This window comes from Epinephelus lanceolatus, chromosome 10 (genome assembly GCF_041903045.1).
Source record: "Epinephelus lanceolatus isolate andai-2023 chromosome 10, ASM4190304v1, whole genome shotgun sequence".
In the NCBI taxonomy this organism is placed as follows: domain Eukaryota; kingdom Metazoa; phylum Chordata; class Actinopteri; order Perciformes; family Serranidae; genus Epinephelus; species Epinephelus lanceolatus.
The window spans coordinates 45,060,057-45,073,509 of NC_135743.1; the positions used below are offsets into that span (position 1 = coordinate 45,060,057).

The 13,453-nt window shown below is 41.4% G+C and overlaps 1 protein-coding gene across 3 annotated transcripts in view; it reads right to left on the reverse strand.

Annotated features, from left to right (window-relative positions):
• The window catches only part of dyrk1b (dual-specificity tyrosine-(Y)-phosphorylation regulated kinase 1B), a 161,830-nt gene that overhangs the window by 16,687 nt on the left and 131,690 nt on the right, over nt 1-13,453 (reverse strand). For all 3 annotated transcript variants that reach the window (XM_033638833.2, XM_033638834.2, XM_033638832.2), the window contains exons 3-9: nt 13,205-13,324; nt 11,962-12,150; nt 11,396-11,543; nt 7,008-7,157; nt 5,759-5,895; nt 4,969-5,115; nt 1,476-1,616 (exon numbers count right to left, since the gene is read on the reverse strand). In XM_033638833.2, coding sequence (XP_033494724.1) covers nt 1,476-1,616; nt 4,969-5,115; nt 5,759-5,895; nt 7,008-7,157; nt 11,396-11,543; nt 11,962-12,150; nt 13,205-13,324 — 1,032 coding nt within the window. The remainder of the gene's footprint in view (nt 1-1,475; nt 1,617-4,968; nt 5,116-5,758; nt 5,896-7,007; nt 7,158-11,395; nt 11,544-11,961; nt 12,151-13,204; nt 13,325-13,453) is intronic.

Below are 13,453 nucleotides of genomic sequence, written 5' to 3' on the forward strand. Positions count from 1 at the left end.
TTTTGTTGGTCACTGGCACATTTGCTTTTTACGTCATCTAACTAGCAACGCGCCATGACTGCGCCTGACCACTCCTCATTTTTCGACCAACACACCCAGAGAAGCGCAAGTTCATTTGCTGGTTAGATGATAGCAATGACACTTGCGACATGGATTATGCGCCCTCCGCCGTCCGCTTTAGACCATCTAAATAGGGCCCTTACTGTTTTAAATACTGTGGGTACACTTTTTTGTTTTGAACACATTGCTGGGGTTTCAAACTAATGGACACTGAGACTTTTGCTTCCACAAAAACAAAAGGTGAATTAAAATCCACAACAACCAATGTCCTAATAATCCACATACTTGGTTGTGGACAGTTCACTTATTCTTTCCCTTCTACAGGAAATAGTTCCCAGTGAAAACTCCTGTCTACTGTTTGCACAGTTGGAATTCGTACTCTTAACTTTTACACTCTTCACAACAACACATCTGCAACATCTAAACATCTTTTCAATTAAGTACTTCTCACTTTCACTCGAGACTTGTAATAGCAGCATGTGCTTCAGTTGGAGTAGAGCCACACATCACAGTGACTTCATTCCCATGCTGCCCACTATTGTTTCACACTAAGAGGTATTTTGTTTACAAATGCAGCTGTTATGTATGTTGTTTACAATAACTGGTGCAATTAACACATTTTATGGCTTTTACCTTTTTTACAGAACAGGTATTTCCAATGTCCAGCCCGGGGGCCAATTGTGGCCCGCAGACTAAATCTAAACGGGCCTCGGCTTGTCTTCTCAAAATATACCATATGTTTGACACAATATTGGTTAATCAAGCAAGATCACTTCACATTTTTTTCCCATTTACCTCAGGATGGCTAGACTATCACAGTTTGTAGATATGCACCAAGTAGGAACTACCCAGGCAAAACTAATGTGTTTTCATAAACAGACAGCACACCAGCAAACAAAGAATTACCTAACACCAGATACTTCCTCCTGGGTAGCAGACATGGCCACAGCCAAGAAGCTTGAAGTTGACTATGAGCCGCGCAACTTTCAGGAGTGGTGGAAAGTGTAACACTTTTTTACTTTAAGATGAAACAGTTTATGTCATTTGTATGTGATTTTCTTTTCTCGCATATGATTTAAGAAGCAACTGGCTCCCCCAGGTATTTTCACCACAAACTAATCTGCCCCCCATTCAAAAAAGACACCCCTGTTATAGACCAGTTGCAGAGTGACAGGAAAGGGGGAGAGAGAATGGGATGCCATGCAGCAAAGGACCACAGGTTGGAATTGAACTCAGGCTGCTGCTAAGCTATCAGCCTACATGAGGCACACACTCCACCTGGTGGGTTTGAGGTCACCCTAGCACACTGGATTCTTGAGCATCATGTCACCAGCAGCAGTTGGAAGACACAAGGCTGAAGGTGAAAGGTGACTTTTTTTAAAATAAAAACTGTACATGCATGTGAAATTAAATACCTTCTTGATGTCCTTGTTCTTCTTCACTGTCCACAGGCCATCTGACAGCTTGTCAAAGTACTTCCTGGCTTTAGGAGCTGCATCCAGCATGTGGCTAGGTGGGACTCCCAGGACCTCCACAATCTTATTCATCTGGTCAACCTACACACACACACACACACACACACACACACAATTAGTCTTTGTATTGTGTACATACATGTGGATTTAGTAAATTGGATTTATACTTCTGCATTGAATCTGTGGCATCGCAGACCTCCTGTCTATTTCTGTAAGCTGAAAACCATTTCCCTCAGTGGACACAAAAATTGTATTTACTTTTGTTTCACAGATAAGAAACAATAAATTGTGAAGACAACAAAGTCTCCAGTAGAGATAGTAAAGAAAAACTTAAGCTAGCCGCTAGATTAATTTATACAATGTAAAATGCCATAGCCTTGTGCTAACATTAGCATGTTGTATTTGTGGGGAAAACATGTCCAGCAAAAGACAAGCACTGTGTTTGTGAAGCTTGTGAGTTATAATGGAGCTGATTTGTGTACTTGTGTTTGAAATTATCACTATAAAGTCATGTTTAATGTGTGTTTAAGGTGTGTTTTCAATCAGTCAAACTTTGCAGCCCTTTGCAGAAATCCGACTTCCAACTTGTGTTTTGGAGATGTTACTACAGAGCCAACAGACACGCCACCACGCAGGTATAAATGCTAACAACAGCATAGCCCTTTTGCGTAGGCTCTGTGTAAAGCCAACTAAAGGTGAATACAGTGCCCTCCAAAAGTATTGGAACAGTGAGTCCAATTTGTTTACTTTTGTTGTAGACTGAAAACATTTGGGTTTGACATCAAAAGATGAATATGAGACAAGAGATCAACATTTCAGCTTTTATTTCCAGGTATTTACATCTGGATCTGATACACAACTTAGAAGATAGCATTATTTGTAATGGAACACAAAATTTTTAGGTGAGCAAAAGTATTGGAACATATAAACTTAAAATAGATTAAAGTGAATGAGACTTAATATTTAGTTGCAAATCCTTTGCTTTCAATAACTGCATCAAGCCTGTGACCCATTGACATCACCAAACTTTTGCATTCTTCTTTTGTGATGCTTTTCCAGGCTTTCACCGCAGCCGCTTTCAGTTGTTGTTTGTTTTGGGGGGTTACTCCCTTCAGTCTCCTCTTCAGCAGGTAAAATGCATGCTCTATTGGGTTTAAGTCTGGAGACTGACTTGGCCAGTCTAAAACCTTCCACTTCTTGCCCCTGATGAACTCCTTTGTTGCTTTGGCAGTGTGTTTTGGGTCGTTATCTTGCTGCATGATGAAGGATCTCCCAATCAGTTTGGTTGCATCTTTTCTTTAAATTAGCAGACAAAATGTTTCTGTAGACTTCTGAGTTAATTTTGCTGCTGCCATCAAGATGAAAGAGCCCGTCCCAGAAGAAGCCATGCAAGCCCAAGCCATGACATTACCTCCACTGTGTTTCACAGATGAGCTTGTATGTTTGGGATCATGAGCAGATCCTTTCTTTCTCCAAACTTTCGCCTTTCCATCACTTTGGAAAACGTTAATCTTTGTCTCATCAGTCCATAAAACTTTTTCCCAGAATTTTTGAGGCTCATCTCTGTACCTTTTGGCAAATTCCAGCCTGGCCTTCCTATTCTTCTTGCTAATGAGTGGTTTGCATCTTCTGGTGTAGCCTCTGTACTTTTGTTCATGAAGTCTTCTGCGAACAGTAGATTGTGATACCTTCACTCCTGCCCTCTGGAGGTTGTTGCTGATGTCACTAACAGTTGTTTTAGGGTCTTTCTTTACAGCTCTCACAATGTTTCTGTCATCAATTGCTGATGTTTTCCTTGGTCTACCTGTTGGACGTCTGTTGCTTAGTACACCAGTGGTTTCTTTCTTCTTCAGGACATTCCAAATGGTTGTACTGGCTATGGGCAATGTTTGTGCAATGGCTCTGATTGATTGTCCATCTTCTCTCAGATTCACAATTGCTTCTTTTTCACCCATAGACAGCTCTCTGGTTTTCATGTTGGTTCCACCTCTAAATGCAGTCTGCACAGGCAAAACCTATCGTACCCAATCTGAAACTGAGCTCAGACATTCAGTGCTATTTATTGTTTGAATAATCAATGTAATTGGGAGACACCTGGGCAACAAAACACACCTGTCAGTCACATGTTCCAATACTTTTGCTCTCATGAAAAATGAGTGGGTTCAAACAAAAGGTGCTATCTTCTAAGTTGTGTATCAGATCCAGATGTAAATACCTGGAAATAAAAGCTGAAACGTTGATCTCTTGTCCCATATTCATCTTTTGATGTCAAACCCAAATATTTTCAGTCTACAACAAAAATAAAAGAATTAGCCTCACTGTTCCAATACTTTTGGAGGGCACTGTATGTAGTTGCGCATCAGTTCTATACACGGCCTACGCCGTAGGTGTGGCATCGATTCTGTGCAGAAGTATAAATCCTCTTTTAAGGATTATTTATATTCCCTTTTCATACAAAAATATATACGTCAGTTTTAAATGTTGTAAATGTCCCCTGTCCTCATACTTCCATGCGTCCTTTATGATGGCACAGATACAGCCAATAAGTGGCACTAGAAGGCATAGACACAACAACAAACGAGGTGACAGTGGAGGAGGTTGCACCTTTAAACAGAGGCCCCGTTGTAGACAGTGGTGGTTTATGCGGCCATTATATACATCCTGACATGGATGGGAAATTCTTTTTATTATATTACCAATTCGTTCCGTCACCCCATTATTTAAATGTTTTGGTCTACATTCATATCTTGCTTGACCTATGCTACACTGCCTCCAGGATCCTATTTTGTCTGTATCTGTAAGCTTTCAGAAAACGTGCACGAAGGACAAAATGAACGCAGAGTACGGACAAAAGGCTCTGTATGTCTCCATATCTAATGTTTAGCATAAATGAGCCCTTAAGGCAGAATTACAGTTGTGTGTCAGCTCTTTGTAGCAACATTCCACAAACATGCTGCTGCAACGCATCTCCTGAGTGTGACAAGAATTCAGCTGAGTCCATTCAGGATACTGACTCTGAGAGTGGAGGAGATACACAGAATCCCTGTCTGTGCTCATACACTCATACAAACTCTCTGACTATTTAAATCTGTGTCCCCCAGGGAACATGCAGAGGTGAGAGAGAAGAGATGTCAACAAGAAAAATATATGTGTTTTTATCAGTGATGTCTAATATTAGATAATTAGACTTAAATAAATAATAATAAATAGTATTTAACAATTCTACACTACCAGCTATGATGTTTTGTGACACACTTCACTTAGTGAATTGTCAAATGTAGCAGAAAAGTATACTGTGGCTCATGTCAGAGCTACAACCCAGCAAACAACAGCCTAACACCATGCTGGATCAATTAGAACGTGGATACAGGTTAATACTGAATCATCTTCCAGCCCTAGTTAATTAATACATTTATGGTGCTCTTGCTTTTACCTCATTGGAACCACTGAAGAGAGGCTCTCCTGTATGCATCTCCACCAGGATGCATCCCAGAGACCACATGTCGATGGCCAGGTCATATGGCATTCCCAACAGGACCTCAGGAGAGCGGTAAAATCTGCTCTGGATGTACTGATAGATCTGAGAGGAAATGGAGAAGAGTTCAGAGACTCAACACCTATATGTGTTACACCCTGAAGCTTTTCTTTCTATCTGCTCATGTCTAACCTATTCACCTACGCTGCAGAGCAAATGTTGCATCAGTAACAGCTCTAAAGCACTTGTCATTTATAGGTTAAACAAAGATGAAGTCAAATGACTCTTGTGTCAGTGTGTTGCCTGTGGTTTCAGTAGCTGCCCACTGTTAGGAGCGGCAGTATAGCCAGTCAACCACAGTCTGTTACTGCTGTTCAGCAAATTAACCCTTCACACAAAAGCTCACCTGACTACACAGCAGGTACATTAAACATTGCTGACAATGTAAGGTTAATTAACTGACAGAAATGCAGAATTTTAGAGTGCATTCACTCTAAAAAGATCAAATGACATTATAAAAAAACCCTCATCAATGTTTGATTTCAGTGTTTACTGAGACATATATGAATGTTACATTATTCATCTTTCATTCATTTATTCTCTAAACCCTCATGATGAGGGTCACCAGGAAGCACATGTAAGAGGCAATTATAATTAATTATTTTATAGGAAGTTCACTAATAAATGTCCTCTGAGAGGCATATTTGGGAAGTGCATGTGTTTTAACATTTGTGTGGATGCTGCCCACCCTCTGTCCAAGCTGGCAGGAGGATCCAAAGTCAACTATCTTGATGGCAGATCTCTTGGGGTTACACAGCAGGATGTTCTCTGGTTTCAGGTCGCAGTGGATGATTGACAGCTCCGGAGTGGCCAGGAATAATAACGCTGTGGACAAAAAAGACCAAGATCATTCTTACTTTTATCATCTGGAACATCCTCTTCACTGGTTATATCTGATGATAACTGAAACAGTATGTACATCCATCAGCCACAATATTAAAACCACCAGCTGGTGAAGTGTGTTACAATGCAATACTCTGCTGGGAAACCTTGGGTCCTGGCATTAATGTGGATGCCACTTAATGCGCTCCACCCACCCAAACACCATTACAGGGCAAATACGCCCCCTCATGGCAACAGCACTCCCTGATGGCAGTGTTTCCCCCAGCAGGGCAATGGACCATGCCATACTGCAGAAACTGCTGAGGAATGACCCGAGGAACATGACACAGAGCTGGTGGCGTAACCCTAGCCTCCGAAATCCCTAGATCCCAATCTGATTGATCCTGTGTGGGATGTGCTGGCACCCCACCTCACAACCCACAGGACTCAAAGGATGCATCCCAAAACCCTGGTGCCAGACACCACAGGACAGCCTCAGAGGTCCTGTGTCCATGCCTCAACGGGTCAGCGCCAAGTCCGCCCCAACGTGGATCAGGGGTACCTCGGGGGTATCCGTACATCCCACAGATGATTGATCAGATTGGGGTCTGGGGAATTTGAAGGCCAGGGTGATACCTTGAGTTCTTTGTCACGTTCCTCTGGTCATTACTGGGCAGTGTTTTTGTGGTGTGACATGGTAAATTGTCCTGCTGGGGGGCCACTGCCATCAGGGAGTGTTGCTGACATGACAAGGTGTACTTGGTTTGCAGCAGTGTTTGAAAGGATAGAGGACATCAGGTGGCATCATCATGAATGCCAGGACCAAAGGCTTCCCAGTCTCTTGCGCTTGCTCTCTCTCTCTCTCTCTCTCTCTCTCTGTCTATCTCTATCTCTCTCTGAGTTTATACATGTATATATATGAAAACCTGCATTTATGGTATAAGCAACTGTCAAAGACCATCCTGACCAACTTTTCCACAATTATTAATTATGTCCTTAGTCTTACTGAATGGCAATTGACCAACAATATTTTTCCCTGCCTGATTTTTTCATCCACTTGGGGGCAGACAACGAGCTACAAATCACATGTGACATTAGTGTTTCCATGCACCCACCTGTACAGAGCTGCTGTGCAAATTTCCTGGTGAGGTTGAGAGAGACTCCTCTAAAGTTGGTGTTCCTCAGCAAATCGTACAGGTTGTAGCTCAACAACTCAAACACCAAACAGAGATGGTTCCTAAACATAAAGTGACGCTTCAGGTGGACTGCACAGAGACAGATTGACAGACAAACACACACGGAGACAGAGGGGAGACAAGGAGAAAGGTTAAGCGATAAACTCAAACAAGGAAAAGGTCAGCCAACAGAGTACTGGGCAACATTAAAATCATTTCTTGTCACATTTTCCTTAAAAATTCCAAACAGATGTATATACCATTTAGATTCCCAAAGCTCCTGAGTTATTACATTTCGTGTCAAAGATGAGATAAATGGTCATCAAATGTGTTCTTTCATAATTCATTCTGATTTGGAATTCACACTAGGGGTGACTGGAGACCTCATTTATCCAACACTGATTCAAACAGCTCAGCCTTTCTGTTGTATCATCGTGGTATGTGCTCACCTATTCAAACAGAATTTTAAAACTAACTTCATCTGCATTACTTCTTTTTTGTCAGAGAAACTCTAAGTCTCTTACTAGCTTTTTTTGAGCTTTCAGTAACATCCCATAGTCTTCACTGGTGGATTAAAGTTTCTTAGTTGTCATTGAGATGGCTCACATGCCATCCCATGAGCTGGGTATATTATGCCAACACCAATCAACTGTTTTTTTGCTTTATAAGTCACATATTGCACATATCTTTTTATGTACCAATTAAATGAGTTGCTGGGGTTCTTTACTAGTTCCACAGAGTTAAATGTCACAAGTCAACATAATGAAGCAGTGGGTCCAGAGTGATGGTGAACATAAGCCCCCTTTCCACCAACATTTCCAGGAACTTTTATTTCCAAGAATTTATTTACCTGGGTAAAAGAATTCCTGGTGATCTGTGTGGTTTGCATTTCCACCGCACCTCAAAGTTCAGGAAAATGTATTCAAAGCAGGCTGATGACGTAGATGATTCGGCGTGTGCCCTACATTTGGCTCCGCCAGCTTGTTGGCTGGTAACAGTGCTGGTGTAGGGAGTAAGGGCTGTCTGTCTCAGCCAGCAGCTAAGTTTAAAAGTATTTTACGATAAGTGTCAAACTAAGTTAGTCTACATACAGACAGCTGTCATTTGACCTTATTAGTATGAATTTGCTATTAGCTGAACTAGCGTGCTGTCTAAATCAGCGTATAAGACAAAACGTTAGTGACGGTGATTGAGAGACTGTGGACGGAGCATATTAAATATTGTTGTCTAAATGTTTATATGCTTGCAAAACACATGTATTGATAAATTATTGGCTTCTTACTCGCTAAGGTTTAATGTCACTCACAGTAACGAGTGTAGCTGCTGTCAACTCGAGTAATTTTTGAGTTTTCTTCACTTCGTTTCCACCGCGGCCTCTCGGCTGTTCACCGGTTACTGTGTCGTGTAGGTGTGTGGATGTGTGTGTGTATGTGGAAATCAGCGCCGGCACAGAGTGCAGAGCAGAGGCTGCAGGATGATAATGTATTAAACCAACATGTGCAAAAGTACCAATAAAAGAACCGATGCCGTTAGCGCTTATCAGTACTACGGTCTTTGATAATTTAGCCCTGGGGCTAATTTACTACTGGGTTTTGGTGCCCATCCTTAATCAAAACACAAACGAAATGAAGCTTGTAGAAAATAAATAAAGTTTACAGCCACACTGTCACGGAAGTGCGGAAAGCCAGGGGCACCTCCAGAAATGTTTCATAGGGGTAGCCAGATGGGGCCACTTAAAATCTTGGGGTGGCACACCAAAACTAAAAGCCATAATTTCAGGATTTTATTATACTGTTGTAGTATATAGGCTAGTAAAAAACTATCAGAAAGACTTAAGGAAACGCCTACTGATATACTTTGGTTTATTGTGTTACATATAATGTTACTAATGATCTAATGTGCATAAACTAATAACAGTACAGTTAATGTTTTGAGTTCTACAATAATCTTGTTTTATTTTGTTATGTATATGTGTTAGACGATTCATTGTTTTTAAAATAGGCTAGTTATCCTTTTCCTTAAAAAGACACATATACAGCTTAATTTAAAGGTGTACATTTATTGTAATAAAAACCATTACTGGGAAAAAGCAGGTACTGGCAGATACAAACAGAAGCAAGTACAGAAATACTCATATCTTTGCTTTATGTAACAAGAATTTCCCATCAGGGAACAATAGTCTTTGATTCTGATTACCAGACTATACAGTATGTGTAACAAACTCTCATATTTTTGCTTAATGTAATACAAAAAGAATTAGATTTACAATTCTTGAAATTCCCAAAGGTCTGACCTAGTATTTGAATCCCATTAGTCCACCCTCCCAAAAATCCAATAAAGTTACATTTCAGAGGGGACCAGGCAACTTCCCCCTTTCAGTAAACACAGAGCAGTGGTACCACTAAACAGCTGCAATGTCTCACAAGACACGGAGACACGCACCAACGGCCCCGGCCCCGTAAAATTACCCCGAAGTTCCTGCGATGGAAACAGGCCTAAGAACTACCTTAGTTTAAGTGCTGTCCTTGGTGCTGAAGATGTCCCCGAGGCTGTTACAGGCAGAGGTTATAACAAAATCACTTTAAGCGCTGTCCTTGGTGCTGAAGATGTCCCCGAGCCTGTTACAGGCAGCGGTTATAACAAAATCACTTTAAGAGCTGTACTTGGTGCTGAAGATGCAAAAACAAACAAATGTCTATACTCCAAAACTCACTACCTCTGACATGACGAACCAAGACAGTGTACTTAGATAAAAAAACAACATCAGCAGAAAAACAGAAGTCCTGCAAACCAACAGCAAGCGGCGATCACCATGGCCAAATAGCGTTGCATATCTGTAACTAGAAAAGCACTTGGAGAGTGCAGACCTCCGCCAAGCAGCTCGGATTTCACGCCATTTTATTATTTTATCTACTTCGCTTCAACCGATCACCACCAAAATTTTATCATCTGTTCCTTGTCCCATTATCAACCTTTCCTGAAATTTCAAATTTCATCAAAATCCGTCCAGAACTTTTTGAGTTATTTTGCAGAAAAACAAACAAACAGACAAACAAACAAAGAGACCAATGCTGACGAAAACATAACCTCCGTGGCGGAGCTAATAAAGAAATAAAAACAAGACAGCTGTCGGCAACTAACGCTCTTGCTGCTGCAGCTACTATTAGGCTACTACTGTTATCCAAACTAAATTAAAGGAAGCAAAGATTGTTTAACCTATAATTCCAGATTATGTTGCCTTCTTTCCACAGCAAATAAATGATTTCCTTTTAACGAATGGTTTTGAGTGAAACGTCTGAGCCGGACGCTTGTTAATTTGAGTTTGATTTAATTTAATTACACTAAAGTTGTTGAGTTAAACTAACCATACGAGTCCTTTTCGTTTTTATACAATTTATTGCTGCATTTTGAAAGCAAAAAGAGTTGTGTTTTTTTGGGGTTTCATGTTATGTCTGGGGTTTCAGCTTGGCACTGTGAACCTGTGCCTCCCGTGACCTGCATGTAAATAACAACATACTGTAATAACACAGTGGAAATCTCTAATATAACCAGATAATTCTACATATTTGGACAATTTATCAGCCATCTAAAGTTTGGTGGACATGTTATCACAGGCCCAGTTTTTCTTGTGGTTGTCCTTACCAGTTGCCAGCGCTGCATTGTACAACTCTTGGTATTCAGAAACCAACATTATCAGCTTCTCCATCTTGTTGTCTTTCTGCCTCCTTAATGCCTGCCCCCTTCTATTTGATTGTTCAAAGTCAGGTGGTTACCACCAGAAGTTCAACACAGTGAACTCTATGCAGCACAACAAAATCTGTGCACATGGGTGACAACTGCTTCATACCCCCATTGCCCTTGCCGCTTCCCCTACCTTCCCCTTGTTGAAATGACCAAAGGCTGTGAGTTACTGCATGGTAGTGTGAAAGCAACTTAAGGTACCAGAGTGCATAGAAAAAAGCATTAAAATAGAGCTTGTTAATCAAAAAAGTGCCAGGGGAGGATCCCCTGGATCCCCTGACAGACTTCAGGGCTAAGCCCCAAATGTCCTCAAATCCTTGGAACATTCCTGTGCACATGTGCGGGACTGGCCCCTGACCTCCTGCCATTTCGCAAAAGTAGCCCCTGGGCAATGCAGGGTGAGTATCTTTGCAATACTGGGAGATGTGACACAATGAATACTTGGATCTCTCTTTGTTTGACCCAGTGTGGTATAAACAGAGCTGCACCTGTGAGGTTGTACATGTGTTTTATCTGACCCCTGTATTCTCAAACCTCACTGTATTGTGTGTGTGTGTGTGTGTGTGTGTGTGTGTGGTCCTTCTTACCTATGTAATATTTCATCTCAGTGTCATGCTTGTTCATGAGCTCCAGCAGGCGTAGTTCAATCTGTGCCTGGTTTAGAAATGCCTTCTTGTTCTTAATGATCTTTATGGCAACCCATTCCTGCTCGTGGTGGTCGTAGGCCTTCACCACCTGCAGACACACATCAACACATTCTGTCATCTCATGCCAAATAGGAACATATGCTTTCTTCATTAGACAGGGACATAATGTGTCACAGGCTGTGCCCTGTCATGTTGAGTGAGGTACAGAATATGGTGGCAATTCACTGAGAAAAACTTGTAACTGACTTTTGGCACCGCTTGAGACATCAAACAAATCAACTGCAATTTGATGCCATTTGTACACACATGCATTGTTTGGTCTGTTGCTCAAATCAGACCATCTGAAGAAGAGATCTTTGAGAGGAGTGGTTCTTAATACTGATGGTGACGACAGCTCCAACTGTTTGTGTTTATAAGGAACCATGATGGTCTGAGGGGAAGATTTTAGAAACCAACAATAACTGTGGACTCAGTTTTCATGCTGGAATTTCTTTTGTTGACCTCACCTGTCCGAAGGAGCCCTTCCCGATCAGCGAATCTATCTCATAGCGGTCCAGCCACTTTTCTCCATTTTTGACAATATAGTCGTAGTTGTCGTCGTCATAGCCATCGTTGTACACTTTTCTCTCCTTCTTGGTGCTGCTGTCCTCTGGAGGGACCTGCTGGGCCCGCCGCTTCTTCTTAGTATAATACACCTGTGGATTGACACAACACATTAGGTTCCCAGCTCTGCCTCTAAAGAACCCCAAAGCACCTGTGTACTAGTAAGTATCATTATTTCAGCCTGTGTTTCTTTGGATGTTAAGGTTACATTACCAGTGGTTAAGGCTTAAGTGAGGAAACAGACATTTGTATTTGGAAGCTGTTTAACAGCAATTTTAGTGTGACTTTATTGAAAATATATGTTTTAGTATATTTTAGTTCAGTGCTGAGCCAAAGCTGATTCCGTCAGGATGCTAATACTGAGTAGCATTTACTTTATGCCTCTTCTATACACCCCTGCTTCCAGCCCCAAACAGTAGAGCCCAAGGTGATAAACAGCAAAGTATTTCTGACATATGCCCCTTTCCACCAAAAGTAGTTTTTACAAGTTTTTTTAAACATGGGTAAACCCACTAAAAATGGGCTGTAGACTCCTTTCCTGCTGCCAGTAGACCAGAGCTGTGTACTGTAAACAGCTCTGGAGCAGATGAGTATGCCTTTCTGTGTGTGTGTGTGTGTGTGTGTGTGTGTGTGTGTGTGTGTGTGTATGTGTGTGTGTGTGCGTGTGTGTGTGTGTGTGCGCGTGTGTGTGTTTTTTTTTGTGTGTGACGTTCAATTTTACAGATAAGATGGAAAACAGGTTAGTTAACAGTAGAAAGCAGCATGGAGGCCTGTGAAACCTTTACAGTGGTTACTTCTTTTTATATGTCAATATAACAGAGAATTATTTTTGACAAATACCACATTTCCACCATAATTAGTACATGTACATGAGTTAAAACACAGGTAAACTCACTAAAAATAGGCTTGGGGGGGGGGTACTTTTCCCATTACATTAACAAGCCTGGTGTAAGCGGGGTTTTTTGTACAGTGGAAAAGAGCCTAAAGCTTCATTTCAGGTTTGGCTTGATCCCAGCAAAATATGCAGATACTCTGAAAATCTAACAAAGACTTTAAATAAAACAAGAAAAGTCCAAGGACCAACACATACCTGTGTAAGTGTGTGTGCGTGTGTGTTTGTGGTGTTGCTCCTGGTATGAATCATACCTCATTGATGTGCTTGTAAGTTTTGATGAGGTCAACAGAGAGTTTCCTCAGAGGGGCACTGGCAGGGTCTCTGAAACTAGGGGGGATCCTCCGCTGGAGTATGGTCATATCAGACAGCACCTGCAGAGAACAGCAACACTTCATACACGTGTCAAGTCTGAATGGGCACATGAGAATAAACAAACAACAAGGTGGAGTGTGGTTCCCACTATCTTACCACAGAAATGCAGGTTTATAGGTTTTTAACAG